Source organism: Alternaria alternata (genome assembly GCF_001642055.1).
Source record: "Alternaria alternata strain SRC1lrK2f unplaced genomic scaffold CC77scaffold_12, whole genome shotgun sequence".
NCBI lineage: Eukaryota > Fungi > Ascomycota > Dothideomycetes > Pleosporales > Pleosporaceae > Alternaria > Alternaria alternata.
Window position 1 is genome coordinate 652,327 of NW_017306201.1, and position 14,494 is coordinate 666,820.

At 50.4% G+C, this 14,494-nt stretch overlaps 9 protein-coding genes across 9 annotated transcripts; 5 read left to right on the top strand and 4 right to left on the bottom strand.

Annotated features, from left to right (window-relative positions):
- Window positions 1-96: 96 nt before the first annotated feature.
- CC77DRAFT_1071872 (hypothetical protein) lies at window positions 97-1,563 on the bottom strand (the record flags this gene model as incomplete). The annotated part of the gene is made up of 2 exons (XM_018529135.1): window positions 97-441; window positions 502-1,563. 2 exons carry the CDS (start codon window positions 1,561-1,563, stop codon window positions 97-99), a joined length of 1,407 nt encoding a protein of 468 aa, XP_018385259.1.
- Window positions 1,564-2,529: 966 nt separating this feature from the next.
- CC77DRAFT_1071873 (hypothetical protein) lies at window positions 2,530-3,501 on the top strand (the record flags this gene model as incomplete). The annotated part of the gene is made up of 1 exon (XM_018529136.1): window positions 2,530-3,501. One exon carries the CDS (start codon window positions 2,530-2,532, stop codon window positions 3,499-3,501), a length of 972 nt encoding a protein of 323 aa, XP_018385260.1.
- A 454-nt stretch (window positions 3,502-3,955) lies between these two features.
- On the bottom strand, window positions 3,956-4,963 carry CC77DRAFT_1071874 (hypothetical protein; the record flags this gene model as incomplete). The annotated part of the gene is made up of 1 exon (XM_018529137.1): window positions 3,956-4,963. The coding sequence occupies exon 1, from the start codon at window positions 4,571-4,573 to the stop codon at window positions 3,956-3,958; it is 618 nt and encodes a 205-aa protein (XP_018385261.1). The 5' UTR covers window positions 4,574-4,963.
- Window positions 4,846-5,731, bottom strand: CC77DRAFT_143247 (cyanovirin-N family protein). Its single transcript, XM_018530250.1, has 2 exons — window positions 5,346-5,731; window positions 4,846-5,297 (listed from the first exon to the last, which is right to left on the bottom strand). Exons 1-2 carry the CDS (start codon window positions 5,476-5,478, stop codon window positions 5,101-5,103), a joined length of 330 nt encoding a protein of 109 aa, XP_018385262.1. The 5' UTR covers window positions 5,479-5,731; the 3' UTR covers window positions 4,846-5,100.
- Window positions 5,732-5,874: 143 nt separating this feature from the next.
- Window positions 5,875-6,547, top strand: CC77DRAFT_1009545 (hypothetical protein; the record flags this gene model as incomplete). Its single annotated transcript, XM_018523602.1, has 2 exons — window positions 5,875-5,965; window positions 6,069-6,547. The coding sequence occupies 2 exons, from the start codon at window positions 5,875-5,877 to the stop codon at window positions 6,545-6,547; spliced, it is 570 nt and encodes a 189-aa protein (XP_018385263.1).
- On the top strand, window positions 6,309-7,640 carry CC77DRAFT_143164 (hypothetical protein). Its single transcript, XM_018530249.1, has one exon. It carries the CDS (start codon window positions 6,655-6,657, stop codon window positions 7,462-7,464), a length of 810 nt encoding a protein of 269 aa, XP_018385264.1. The 5' UTR covers window positions 6,309-6,654; the 3' UTR covers window positions 7,465-7,640.
- Window positions 7,484-9,185, top strand: CC77DRAFT_143281 (hypothetical protein). Its single transcript, XM_018530251.1, has 3 exons — window positions 7,484-7,705; window positions 7,757-9,128; window positions 9,179-9,185. Exons 1-2 carry the CDS (start codon window positions 7,619-7,621, stop codon window positions 8,849-8,851), a joined length of 1,182 nt encoding a protein of 393 aa, XP_018385265.1. The 5' UTR covers window positions 7,484-7,618; the 3' UTR covers window positions 8,852-9,128; window positions 9,179-9,185.
- Window positions 9,137-10,789, top strand: CC77DRAFT_1071892 (Hly-III related protein; the record flags this gene model as incomplete). Its single annotated transcript, XM_018529138.1, has 5 exons — window positions 9,137-9,242; window positions 9,553-9,715; window positions 9,772-9,832; window positions 9,965-10,297; window positions 10,364-10,789. The coding sequence occupies 5 exons, from the start codon at window positions 9,137-9,139 to the stop codon at window positions 10,517-10,519; spliced, it is 819 nt and encodes a 272-aa protein (XP_018385266.1). The 3' UTR covers window positions 10,520-10,789.
- Window positions 10,476-14,464, bottom strand: CC77DRAFT_1021205 (hypothetical protein). The gene is made up of 6 exons (XM_018525220.1): window positions 14,349-14,464; window positions 14,142-14,268; window positions 13,762-14,091; window positions 13,080-13,708; window positions 11,207-13,033; window positions 10,476-11,156 (listed from the first exon to the last, which is right to left on the bottom strand). The coding sequence occupies exons 1-6, from the start codon at window positions 14,352-14,354 to the stop codon at window positions 10,644-10,646; spliced, it is 3,432 nt and encodes a 1,143-aa protein (XP_018385267.1). The 5' UTR covers window positions 14,355-14,464; the 3' UTR covers window positions 10,476-10,643.
- Between the last annotated feature and the right edge of the window lie 30 nt (window positions 14,465-14,494).

Below are 14,494 nucleotides of genomic sequence, written 5' to 3' on the forward strand. Positions count from 1 at the left end.
CGAAATTCTGGAAGACCTTCAATAAAGCACGTCCAAAGATAGGGCTACTAGCACAGTGCATCTCAATATCTTACGCTCGAACAATTCCAAAGCAACCTAGTCCTCGTCTCCACTGGTGCCTTCCTCTGACTGTGCATTTGTCTTTAACCGCTTCAACCTTTTCTCTGCGAGTTCCATTCCGAGAACAAGCAGCCCGCGTTCCTTCTCCGAGAGTGACTCCCGAAGACGCTTCTTTGCCACTCCGGTCGAGCGAAGCACTTCCTTCAGCTTTCGTTTCCTATCCTCAAGACCGGCCAACTCAGCTTCCATTGCCTCCTGTACGGCCTTCTGCTCTCTCGTAACAGCCTTGATCTCGTTCTTTATAGCGTCTCTGTCCTTAGTATTCTTTCGGTAAGCGGATACGAAGTTGTCGGGCGACTGGGAATTGGGGCTTTTCTCGGTCTATTATCTTGTTAGTATATGCGCCTTCACCCGAAGTATCCTGATCAGACTTGCAAGTACCTCTCCAGATTCTGTGTGCGCAGGTGTTGACCTTGAAGTGTCCATGGTTGCGCTGTCATCATTCGTCCCGTCTAAATCTGAGCGGATGAGAAAATCGCAGTATCTGTTGAAATTTGGAGCATCAGAGACATTGGCCGTTGCATTAAGCGGAGGCATATGATATGATGGACCTATCATGGCTTTTGGAACTGTGGAGATGTCCGGAATTCTGACTCGGGTGTTATTGACGGGGGGCTCGAAAGCAGCCTGAACATGGTCATTCTCTGGAATGAACAAGTCAGATGAATCAGATGATTCTTGAGTTGAGGGTATCATGGAGGCTATGGGAGCGCGTTGCGGTTTCGGAGGCTGCGGAGTCCTCCTAGCCTTGGTGATGAGAGGAGTAGCAACTCTAGTGACGGATGAAGTGACACTCGCTGATCCTTCACCCAGCTTGACCGAGACACCGTTATCTTCTCCTACACAGGCCTTGGATGCCGGAGGCTCGAGCTTCAGTTTGATCCCGCATTCTTTCTGGGCAGCTGCCTCTCGACTCTTTTCCCTCTCCTGGTTCGCAGCCACCTTTACTCCATACTCTCTCGCCAATATACATGCTGCCCTGAGCGACTTCATGAACTGTGGTCCAACTGTCCATGGAGAAGAAGTATTCACTTCTTTCGAGATGAAGTAGTATTTGGTTACTGCCCGCAGCTGCTCTCCATCTATGTCGCCTGATTTCTTGAGACATTTGAAAGGAGCCGTTGGATTCGTGCGCCGTACAGCATCCTCCACATTGATCTGACCCACGATTGAGTCGAAGCGATCGAAAATGTTGAAGAAGTGACAGGGCGAGCGGTCAGCAGAGTGGTTGTGCTGTAGCAATATCCACACAGTGCTGTCCTTGTCTTGTCCCTCTTTGATCTGGCCGAAGAGCATACGAATTGGCATAGTATTAGGGCGATCTCCCTTTTTGGCATCGAAGGACTTAATCCTGACCTTGTCGCTCGGGAGATGTTGGAGGAGTGGGGCACTGGCGCCCAAGGCAGCCCGAATCGCCTCAAGAGCAGCATCGTTGTTACTCATAGTGGCGATGAGTTTTCCGCAGGCGATCTCAAAGTCTTCCAAATTGACAAGTCGCGTCTTGTTGTGTGTTGATCATATTGTTTGCACTTTGTGGATGGGGTCGCGACTAGCGTGACACTAGCGCGCTTTACAGAAGAGGGCGGGTGAATCAAGTGGGATAGCGTAGCTGAGAATTTTCCCGGACGTACACACTGCTTTTCAGGATTGACTATGATAGCCTAGCTCATGACCAATAGATGTAGACTATGGTTCGCCCTGGTGATGCCAAGTGATAACGGGCACCTACGAGTCAAATATCCACAAACGATGATAACGAGAAGTTCCATACCGATCATCTCAGCTTAAAACCGTTCGTGTTGTTTCATCAAGACCTCACTAGCGAATCGATTGGGTACAAGGAGCGTGTGAAAACGAGTGGCTACGGCCAACCAGTACGAGAAGCGTCGCAGCAGTCACTCCCTTTGTACAACCATACATGTTCGACGTATTGCCATCGAATGGAAGCTATGGGGCATAGTTGGCGAACCTTCCCTAAAAGCTGGAGGGGTTCACTTTCTATAGCACACTACAAGTCCTCTTTTCTCTCAGGAGCATGAGGAACCTGACTGCCATTTGGAGTTTGGTCGCTAGAGTCGCTTGAAGAGGCTATGTAAGCTTATGTAATGTAAGAATGGTGAAATGAATGTTGCGAATATCAAGAATGACACGATTGTCGTCGTAACTTCGGGCGTGTAATGGACAATTGATCTCTGCGTCACCTATACCAGCCAACATCGAACTGACTCATACAATTCTCCATTCTATCGCCTCTACCTACAACCTTAATATCATCAAAGCACCACAAGGCATCTCAGATAAGGACTGATGTCTAGTTTAAACGAAGCTCAGAGTACACTGCCGCGCGGGTCGCAGCGTCATATCAAGAGATTGAGGGCTTTGCTGAAGCGGCGCGATCTCTTGGTTGCCATGGATGAAGCTCTCTCACATGCTACTTTCGAATTTCATCACTCGATTCTCTCCGGTCGTTGGGCATCGAGAGTCTTTCTCGGATATCGGAACCAGAGTGATGGGAAAACAGTTACTGTATGGGCGTACATCTACGACGATCATACCGGGGGCGAGCCACCAATTGTGTTCCGCGATGAGGTACCGATCAATTCCAAAGGTGCTATGACGACCCAGCTATATCCACGCGCTGCATCATCGCTCCTACGAAAAGCTTGTCAACTTCGACCGCCGTTCTGCTTTCTGCAGCAGGAACTTGATGAGGGCGCCAAAGACGGGCGCGGTATGCTATGCGCAGTTGTCTTCTACTATGGGCTCATCTCGGAATCAAGCGATTGTGCTATACGATGGCCGCGATTCGATGCGTGTCTTATGGCTGCCCTGGACTACATCAGCACCACCGTTGGAGTGCCGGTGGCGAAGCAAGCAGTCCAGCATGACAGAACTTTGGAGACCACGGAGGCTCCTCAATCCAAACTTCCAATGGCATTATGTGATACGGCATCGAAGAGGAAGGTTCCGAGCGCCGCTTTAGTGATGAACCCAATTCCGGAGGATGGAGATCGCGCCGCTCTACCAACGAACTTTGCGAACAGAGATCACCGGTACAACGAGTCACTCGTTGTCAGACTCAAGCTGAAGCGACAAGCTCTTGTTAACATAACCGGTATCAGTCAAACTTTCGATTTTTCTGAGAACCAGGATAAACCCATGGAAGCTGTCGCCAGCTTTTGCGACAGCGTGCTTGGAGACAGTGCTCACAGCGTGATTGGAGACGATGTGGACAGTGTCATTGGAGATGTCAGTGACGACGCTTGCTACAACGACCGGACGACGCATTGTCGAACAACAAGCAAGAAGCGCAAGCTAGACAGGATCTCGAAGGGCAGCGACGGCAAGGGATTTGGAAAGACGAATGGTTATAGATGGTGACAAGCTTTTCGAAGTTGACAATACAAGAGGGCAGAGTGATGTGTGCTGGTAGTCAGTTTCATATGTCTAGTAGCATGTTTCAATCCCTATAATCATTTTCTTCGCCTTGAACTACCCTCAGTGCATCAGATGAGCTTTCACAGTGTTCTAATCGCTTTTGTATTCGGAGAGAACAACTTTCATAATATCAAAATTTAGAAGTAGCGTCTGCTGGAATACAAAATGGTAGTGATAAGACTATCAGCAAGTGTGTTCGTTGGCTGCTGTCGCTACTCCCAGTGTGTAAAAGCGCAATGTGAAGACCGTCAGGAACTTAAGGTTCGACATCGACACATCATTACAATCTTCAAAGCTCCTGTTCTCCAAATTCAGATCGATCATCTTACAAATTGTTCTGCCTGCGCAACAGTCTCGAAATATGGCGTATCTGTTGAGTCACTATGAACGTGTTAGCTCAAGCCTCCTCCATCTCCACACCCTCTTTAATTGACTTATCCTTGTCGACGACACCACCAGGTTGATGAGCACTTAGTACCTCCGCTAGAATTCTGCACTGCCTAACCGGCAACAGGTTCTCTGTTTCTATCGCATTCCGGACCAAAACCAATGCGTCATACAACCCTTGATACCCCGGCATGGGTAGATCAACATTGTTCTTCCCAGTTTTCAGAACCCAGATGTGCATATACATCAATACCAGAGCATGTGTTGGTGCGCTCATCGGCGTACCGATACCCTGTCGTGAACTGTCGCTCCAGCTGAACGGCGCGACAGCTCTAAACTGCCCGCCCATGGGCTTGATGACTTTTATGATGGTTCCTGCTTTGCGAATGTTGGAGTCTCGGATGATGCGCTTCGTCACCGAGCCGTCGGGATGCGCTATGATCTCGCCATCGCCATACTCGCCCACATACATGACGACGTTGTTTTCGGACTGGTTCAAGTCAAACCGAAAACGATCGTATGATGGAATCAGATCAAGAATTGGACAGGCGTCGCTGCGGACGATATCGACAAATCTGTCGTGAATCTGCCAGGGTGCAAGAGACGGTGTCGTAGATTCATCAGCCATTGTTGTCTTGGAATAATGAAGTAAGTATTGGACGGTGGCTGATTGCGAGGTGTTTAGTGTGAGGGATTAGCTGATTATCTGGTGGCCTCAACTTTGAGAAACGTTAATAGTCAAATCGGCCTTCGGAGTTGATGAGCAGTGCAGCGCAGGGGCACAGCTTGTGTAGAGATATTTTTCGAAACAGTTGGACATTGCTAGTAGAGAGAGGAGTGCATGAAAGGCTTAACTAGTGAATGAACGAGACAAAATGAGATCTCTCCAGATAAGAAACAGCACGAGGTATCGGAGCGACAGTCGGATACCGTGACGGTAGTATAGCAGGTAGGCTATGGCAGTGTTCATGGGGAATCATCGTATTATTTCATTTCATTTCATTTGGGGAGTACACGAAGATACCTGAAGCTCATATCGTAAGACTGACACCCGTCATAGGATCTGATTGAGGCACGAGGAACTTGTACTAGGCTCATCGCAGGAAGATGCCTACTCTGTAAGATGTGTTAGCAACAAGCTCGCGAAGAGTCTGCTCATAATGACGTACCGTAATGGAAGTTGCCATCGTTGTTGATGATGCGTTCGCCCAAGTTGATGTCGCGAGTCTCACCGTTGCCCTCCTCATCCCTGAGGGTAGCGCGGAGGACAGGGACGTCACCGTCTCCCTCAAGCGCGAACTCGATATCCTCTGCCGAATGGGAGAAGTTTTCACCGTCCCAGAAGAAATGACCTCCTACAGATCAGCAAGAGTCGTGTAGACTTTGTACGTTTCTCATACCGTTGTCGTTACCAATGTGGTTGTTGAGGTCGATCTCGGCATCGTTCCACTCGCCGTCGGCGGTCTGGAGACGAGCCCTCAGGATGTGGCCGTCATCGATGCGGATGTCTTCAGCAGTGTGGTAGAAGGTCATATTGGAAGGGTTTTGAGTGGTGATAGAGTTGATGTAGAGTGTAGTATGGAGCTGGACAGTTTAAAGTTGAGCGAGGTGAGGAAAGAGGTCGATGAGAGGTCCACAGTATGAGGAGAAAGCTAGGAGCTTTATGGAAAGAGCATAGGCCGAATACGGGTCACCGCACGGCCAGAATAGAAGTAAGAGTGACCCATATGCCCAGCCGACAAACACAACGTAGGCCAGATCCACCGCTTGTACTACGCCTCAGCATCACTGAGAGCCATCTCCACTCCTGCATCTTACCGTCTACCGCTGACTCTTTCATGACACTGTGCCGAGTGCCGGCTTGGAAGTGGTGGTTGTTTACACAAAATTGCCATAACAGGCGAACCACGCAATTCCCCGTCCTACACAATGTCTATGAGCAGCTGCGTAAACGGCTGCCAAGAGCCGGGGTTGCGTATGGCCATGCACGAGCGCCCCAATTTGCGCCCCGTGGCTGAGTGTGAGTGGCTTTACAGCAGTGGCCTGACCGTAACGTGCATCATGAGTGGGTCTCGTGCATCGTTTGCAATTCACGCCATGCAAGCACAATCGTGGCTGTGCAGTTGGTGCAGAGCATCTCTTTTGCGGACTAAATCCCTCGGTATCAACGAAACCGCGATTTGGAAGGTTCCTCCTTGGCAGAGGTACGAGGTGTGGTGGTGAGGAGGAAGGAGGGGGACAGCTAACAGGGAAATGCAGGGTACACGCTAAGATCACGCTAAATATCGCACGGGCCGTGCCTTCTCCACCCCGCGATGCCACGATGAACTCGACGTCTTTCACCGTATCTTCCTGGCAACTAAGTGGCGATTTGACCACTGCTCATTATCCTTCGCCAGTGTTAGGAAATAACTCTCACTTAGTCACTTTAACTTCGCCGAACAACTCCGCCTCGAACAGCAGATTGTACAATGCGGGCTGTACTGGCGAAGCAGCTCAACAACGAGCGAACGAACTCCAACTTGAAGCAGAAGAGACAGTGGTTGTTCAACTCACCCAGTATGACTACACAGCGCACCTTTACTCTACTTTCGTTTCTTGAGTTCTTATTCTTCACTATCGACCATGAATCGAAATGAAGTTTCGTAAACAGTGACCACCGAAAGAATGAAACTGGGAATCTCTGGATAAAGAGCGGAACCAGCGACGATGGGATTCATATTGAGCACCAAAGACCTCGCAACAGCTAATGCGTCCGAACATGATCAGATCAAGAGGGTTCTAGAGCCGTTCCGACAGATCTTCATGACTATACTAGAGAACGCAGAGAACGATTGCGTAAGTCATTTCACAATAGACCGGACTTACAGCCCCGCAATTATCACTCTTCACCCTGCCAATGGAAATGATTTTAGCGTTAGCGCAAAGGGTCGAGCAGCCTTTCCGCCGAGCGTTCCTTACGATATGCAAACAGCGATCTTGAAGTTCAACCAGTGTGACCTGAGCGTTCTCAGTCTCTTGTGTTGGATTCGCGATGCGCTTCGGCCAACTGGTGCTACAGTAGATTGGCTAATGATCGTTTCTGTCCGACCTCTTTCCATACTTCACTATTCTGACGAAGAACCCGTAACGAGGAATGGCCGTCATTCGGTACTCGCAATCACCACTGCGAGTCGCGAAGAATATATCGCGGACTTCACGCTTGAACAGTTCGGATATCCGGCCGAACTTTGGTTCCTCGAGAAAGCAGAATATCTTACACGCTTTGTGGAGGCAGGAGCAAGTTGGCGCATTGCTTCTGCGGAGGACATGGACGACGCGCATTGTGATATTGCAGAGTGTGATATTCAGCAACCCATTAGGACCTGTATTGATGCTGTTTGCCAAGAAATCGATTGGCTGAGTTATTACAAGCTTTCGGCTGAAGAACGCATACCCTGGCTGGAAGCTCGCATTCGAGAAACCGTAGGTAGGCTTGAAGCAGAAGACGAACTGGACTCAACACTAGAGGCCGCTTAGTATAGAGGCAAGTTCATAAATGCACGGCAAGTGTGAGGCTTCCTCCAGTTTGCGATGGTATTTGTTGCAATTTACAATTCCGTACAAGTTGTGATTGGCTCGTCGGCTCAGTGTCATCTCCACCCGAAGGACAATAACCTAGGGAAGACTGGTGATGGTCTCCACTTCTTCACAGGGGAAGCAGTATCCACCCATCACGGTGAAAGCTAGTCCTCATCTGCAGTCACGCGCTATCACATGTGTATCTGGAAAAATATTCCCTCTGTGAAGGTCGAGACTGATAACCTTATAGTTCAACCCTACCCAACAACAGCCGTGTTGCTACTTCTTCAATTCTTGCAATAATACATCCATGGGTCGCGCAGCGCCAGTTCATCTCTCGCTACCTGAAGCAGTGGCGACAACATCACTGCCGAAATCATGTGCGCTCTCACCGCTACGTATCGATGATACGAAACCCTTCAGGTTCTTGGATCTACCAAAGGAAATACGTCAGATGATCTATGGAGAGCTACGCCCAACTACACAGCGTCATAAGTTGCACCTGCAAGAGGGCCAAGATCATATGACACTAGTCTGTACAACGATACCAGGTGTATCAATCCTAGCAGCCAACCGACAGATCTATGAAGAAGCAGGGTACATACTGAGCCCGCTCCTCAAGAAGATCTTAGCAACACCACCGACAGTCACTATCAGAGCAAACCACCTTCTTGGTCTCGTAAACCTCAACAACTCTTTCGCCATCTCACGCATATTCTGGAGTTGGTTGACCTGTCTCTTGAAACACCGACTGTCCAGCTGCGTGAAAGATATCCGCCGTTACCGCGATGGCACAATATCGAGCGCAAAATTACTTAAACAACTTTACACAAAAGGCTTCACTCGGAAACATATCGATGCAAAGATGTTGGAGGCTCTGATTAACTTCCTCCTACGAACGATCAAATACGCAGGCACAAAACCAAAACCCATGTACACATATCCCCCTATCACAGTCGTCGTCGAGGTCCCAGATGGCTTCATTGGGCTGCCTGTTGTCACGACGACCTCCAGAGCAAAGAGATTGGCCTTCAAGATAATGTGTCCCCATAGCCCCACACCACGACGAGTATTTAGCGGCTATGGTGATCTACCCTGGTTGCTCCATCGATTGGCTTATCACGATTGTATAGCTGGTCACAACCGCCAAGACGTCTCTTTCAACGTGCGTTTAAGGTTCTTGGGTCCTGACGAAGCGGAGATTAGACAGCCGTCTTGGCATCTTTTCTCGGAAGACCAGCTTCATGTGCAGATGATCAAGGGAGTTAGAGCAGCGCGGAGCACGGGGAAAGGACTACTGTATTACGGGGGTCTAGTGCAGAATGGGATCAATGAAGAGGTTTGACCTGGATACTGGCAGATCAGGGCTGGGGTGTTGATTCGAGCATAGCCGAACGAGAAGGAACCGGTGTGGAGATCAGGCGTCTTACGCCGTATTTATACATTGATCCGTGCATCGGCCTTTCCTTTCTTGCACTAGATTACATGAACAAAGGATGTACTGCTTGTAGTCTCCGAAAACATCCCACTTCAACTTTATATGCCCAAAGATACGTCTATCGAGGATGAGTGTTCGATCTCGAAGACCTGGAGGACGGGCAGGATCAGCAGCGGCGCACCGGGTACGTACATGTCCCCCGCACATACGAATTTCAAAGTTGATGGTCGCCAGGATGTGTCTCGCAACCAGATAAGGGAAAGGCAACCGCGTTTCTTGCTTATGTGGAATGAGATTCGTAAGGCAACTCACTGAATCATGTCTCTATAGCTAATCGATGTTGCAGCCAATTGGTACCAGTACATTCACCCTTTGATAGGTACTTGCACGAACGTGCGCTCACAAGGCTTAGAGATAATGAGTATATCTTGTCTGGCTATAGGTAAGGTCATCGACAATCTTGTATCGTGGTTGTCTTCTGAACGCGAAGAAACACAGAGCAGTCTCAGGATCCTACAGAAAATGCTTCAGGAGCATCATCAGTATCCATAACGAAACCGGTAAGATTGTATGCAGCGCCCATAGTGGGTGAGCTAACTTCTCTCTAGTAAACATATTCTCGCATCTCATAGGATCAGTACTATTCTTTGCACTTCCAATACCGGTATACTATTCCTTGCAGCCGAGATACGGCACGGCAACCACAGCAGACGTTGTCGTATTCTCTACCTTCTTTTTCGGTGTCGCAATTTGCTTTGCGCTATCTGCAACGTACCACGCTCCGCGTCTCTGTTTCTCTGGCATCCAAAAGCTGACATGAGTGGCAGTTTTCACGTCTTCAACAACCACAGCGAAAGCATTCACGTCTTCGGTAATCAGCTCGACTACGTAAGCAAACTCCACGTCGCAGCACGTCGTTGTAGAGAATAACCGAGCGCCTCCCACTAGTCAGCTACCCAAGGGCGCTCGATTTTTGCCTGCAACGACATGACAGTATCATTCAGCTACTGACTGCTCTAGCTTGGCATCGTGATACTCATGTGGGGCTCCACCATCCCGTGCGTTCACTATGGCTTCTATTGTACACAACGACTACAAACTACATATTACACCCTCGTCTCGGTCTTAGCAGCAGGCTGTGTCTACGCGACGCTTCACCCAGCTTTCCGTCGTCCAAAGTATCGTCCATACCGCGCAGCCATGTATTCTGGGCTTGGCCTCTCGTTCATCATCCCCATCGTTCATGGCTTGTTGAAGTTTGGCTGGGAGACGCAAATGTGGAGGATGAGTCTGGACTGGATGGCGTTGATGACGGCATTCAACCTTACCGGCGGCGCGTTGTACGCTATGAGAGTAAGTTTAAGAGCCCTCTGACCACGTTGATCTCGTCAATACATAGGGAAGGCTGATCATGCGTAGATCCCAGAGAAATGGTATCCCTATCGATTTGATATCTGGGGCTCAAGCCACCAGATTATGCATTGCCTCGTTGTCTGTGCTGGCATTGCCCACCTGTTTGGTCTGCTGAGAGCATTTGATCACGTACATGGATATGGAAACGTCTGTACGACATGATGAGGGTAGCCACTCGGTTAATGCCCAACATGCTGCAATATCATTCAAGACTTAGTAAGGAGATACACGTATCAAGTATTAGACTATACTCTCGACCCAACTACGTACAACCATCTCAAACTAATCACAGCACAAACCCACCCGTAGTAACCACCTTCCAGCTTCGCACCGGATGCGTATCCTCAAGTTCAACACACCACCAGAGCACATCCTTCGTCTTTTCGATCTGCCCACTTTCCTCGTATGCCCTAGCCATCGCATACCATGCCTCAGAGTAGTCCCAACCAGCACCAAGCTTGGTGAGTGTGGACAGTAGACCGTATGCACGGTCTCGCGCGGCAAGACGGGTAAGCTCTGGGGAGGAGAGCTGGTTCTCTACTGATGGCGTGTGCGAAGTCAGGTATTGTGTCTTCGATTTGGTTATGCTTGGTTGGTCGGGAGATGCCGATGGTGGTAAAGGATGCACGACACCGTCGGCATTGGCAGGCTCCAGTGGTATCGCCTCGGTGTAGATGTCCAAGAGAATGTTCGACAGGCCGACAATGGCCTCAGGGTGGTCGGGAAAATGTTGTAGAGCGCGCTCAAAGTCTACACGAGCTTCATGCTTCAGCGACTGGGCTACGAGCTGTTCTGCACGCTATGAAATATGTTAGTAAAGAGCGGTACGAACGTCTTATGAACACTTACAGCAGCGAACACGTCAGCCCACAGCTCTTCAACACTCTTACCACCACCCCATCCTTTTTCAGCGAGCGCCTTGGCTGTTGAGGATTCCAATGATACCTCTGCCTCAAACGCCTCCACCAGCTTCAATGCCTCAGCGACAGCCTCCCGGCCATCCTGAAACATGTGCGCCCTTGCATACAGCCCAGAGATAAAGATCCATATGCTGACCAATAAGGAAACTTTCTGGCGACGCTCTTGGATTTTGGAGAAGTAAGGGTCCGCAGGGATATAATTTGCATGCGGGAGGCGAGAAGGTAGGCGGGTGTCTTGTCTAGGAGGATGTTCTTCGTGACCCAGTGGTGGGGCGGCATGATCAAGGTTATGAGGAATATCTCGCAACGGTCGTTCACCACTTTCTACAGATTTTCTCTGGGGGCTAGAAACGGAAGTTGGGTGAGGAGACTTTGAGGGCGTGCCATTTGTAGGAATTTCTGGAAGCGGTGGTACCTCTGATGTAGGATCTTTACTTGCGTGACCATCATTCTGTTTGTGGTGATGGAATAGATGGTGACGGTGGTGACCGTTAGCATGATCTGCACCTTTGTCGTCGGTAACTTGAATCGCCGGAGGCACTTCTGGGTTCGTCGTAGCCGTGTTCCCGCTGACCGCCGATGTATTCCGAGGGACGGTTTCTTGCTGAGTTGTCCTGACTGATCCTCGTCCGCGGAAAATACTTCCTCGACCAGCTCCCACAGCACTTTTTGGGGGCGCCAGTGCTGCAGGCTCAGGTGCGGGCTTGACTTTGTCAGCTGCCGGGTCACCGAACAGTCTGCCATATAACGCAAGAAGTTCGTCACACCCGTCTACTGCGGCGGTGGCGCCATCAGTGATTTCGAGCAAAGACAGCTGCGTCATCTTAATCTGCAGTATGTTGCTCTTCTCGAAGCGTTCCATGCGATCTACAACACCTGATTCGAGCGTGTCTTGCCCAGCAGCTTGGTTGAGGTGTTCGCTTCGGAAAGCGCCCGAATCACGACCGAAAAGGATAGCGGGATCACCGAACTGCTCGAAAGCTGCCTCGCATGCCTTCTCAGCAGCGGCAAACTCGGATCGCGATGTGAGAAGTAGACCGAGAAGGTGCCATACGGGTATTAGCTTTCGTTCGCGTCCAAACTCAGTCGGAATGCCACCAGAAATGACTCCATCTGTACTAATAGTCGTACCCTTTGTCGCTGGAGAAAGTGCACGTTTGGCAACCTTGATGGCCCCAGGGATATCTCGTGTCTCTGCTAGAACCAAAGCCAGTGCGTATAGGGCTTCCACGTTGTGTTCGTCGCCGAGACTCGGTGACAATGACTTCCTTAGGTATTGTATAGCTTTGGCCTGGATCTTCGCACGCGCCTCAACTTCGTATGTCAATCGTGCCCAGTGCGCCTGACTGACACCGATGGCACAGTAAGCGGCAGCTAAAGCTGTAGGTTCGACCACGGACTCGGAAAAGACGACAGAGCCGGCATCGGACATTGACCTGAGGTGATCCGCCTGTTCAAGCCAGTGCTCGATACTGTGGCTGATCTCAAGAGCCCGCTCAGCATCGTGCCTAGACCCCCAACGACAGAGCATCCTGATGGCCTCGGCGGAGGTCCTCATGACGGTACTATCGTCGTCAATGCCCGCCTCCACTTCGCCTGACTTTTCTGATCGATCCTTGTTGCGTGTGATAATCTCGACATACGAATCGTAAGCTTTGTATGCCAATTCAGGCTCGGCGAGGGACGCATGGACAACGAAAAGGTTGCGCAAGATCTGCGTAGAATGGTATGTCTTGGTGGCCGCTCGGTAGAGTATCTAGATGTTGTCAGTCTAAGGTTGTCATGAAATACAGGTGTCTTACATCAAGAACACCTCGTGCGACACCCTCCTTTCCACCTTCGCCCAGATCATCGTCACTCCAGCTGGGACCACATAGAAGGCGCCAGTTGTCCATGACAGAGTCCACCCACGCTTCAACTTCATGGTTAGTCTCACTAGCTTTAGGGAACTTGGTCTCCCTTATCAACAAGTTCTCGTAGACAGCCTCTACTCGTTTCAGTTCTGCTCTTTGCCGTAGACGTGCGTCGGACTGGGCGGTTGGTGTTGGCTTCTCTTGGATGATGGGTGTCGAATCAGGTTCGTAGGCTAGGTCGTAACGGAGGATCGTGGACAGCGAATCGTAGTATGCCTTCCATGCTAATCGTCGATATAATGCTGAACTGCCGGTGTCTGACGCAGCATTCTTGGAGGTTGCGTCCCAGAACTTCGCCCAGTAGCGGTAGGTACGGAGAGCATCGGACGCGTTGATCTTCTCGCTGGTGCCCGCGGACTGATCAGAGAGCCGGCAGAGGCGGACGAGAGACTGTTCGCCCCACATTTTGAACTGGGCTGATTCAGTGTTTGGGGTGGTGTTGGAGGATAGCCAAGGTATCATGGACGAGTAGGTCGTGACTGCCTCGTCTGTGGCGCCTGTCTTCTCGAGCCCAGAGCCTGTGTTGTGTTAGTTTTCCGAGCCGCCGCCGAGTGCTTCCATATACTCGTACCCTTCAGATATGTGCCCTTGACTAGACAGACCTTTGACCAGCCACTTAATGTGCCTGACTCCCCGGACAGCTGGGTCGCCATTGCCCCAAAGTCTTGCGGTAGCCGCGCAACTGCCTGTCCTGGCTCGCCCAGTACGTAGTGAGCCCAAGCCAGGCAGACGTTGGCCTGGAAGATATCTTGGCCCTGTGTGCCATCTTCTTCGATTGTAGCGAGTAGTGTGGGTATGATATTTGACAGGTCGCCGGTAGACGCGGTAGAGGAGGCCGTCGAGGGCCTTTGGGAACTATGGGTGGCTATTTGGGCGTCGGATCGCGCGGTGAGGGTGAGGCCTTTGATTGCCGTTAGTCCTCAGAACGACCAAATAGAGAGGTTTGCTGACATCGTCGGTGCGGCGCATGCTTCTCGACCTTGCGACATAGCTCAGGGACGTCAGGCCATCGCCCGGCGCATCTTGCTTCATCCAATTGCTGTATGTAGCGCTTGGCCTTCTCGTTTTCGGGGGCGTTCTGTATGTCCAGTAAGCTACCGTTGTCGAGCATGACGTTGCTAGGGGTCCTGGCGAAGAAGAAGAGTCATGACGACATACCACCATGATGTTAAGAATATGCCTTTGGCACTAGACAAAGTCGCGATACTTGTAGAATCATGTTCGACGAGCAATACTGAATGCGACGCCGCCTGCCATGGCTGTACACATGTCACAGACCGACTGCTATGCCAGTCCCACTCTTC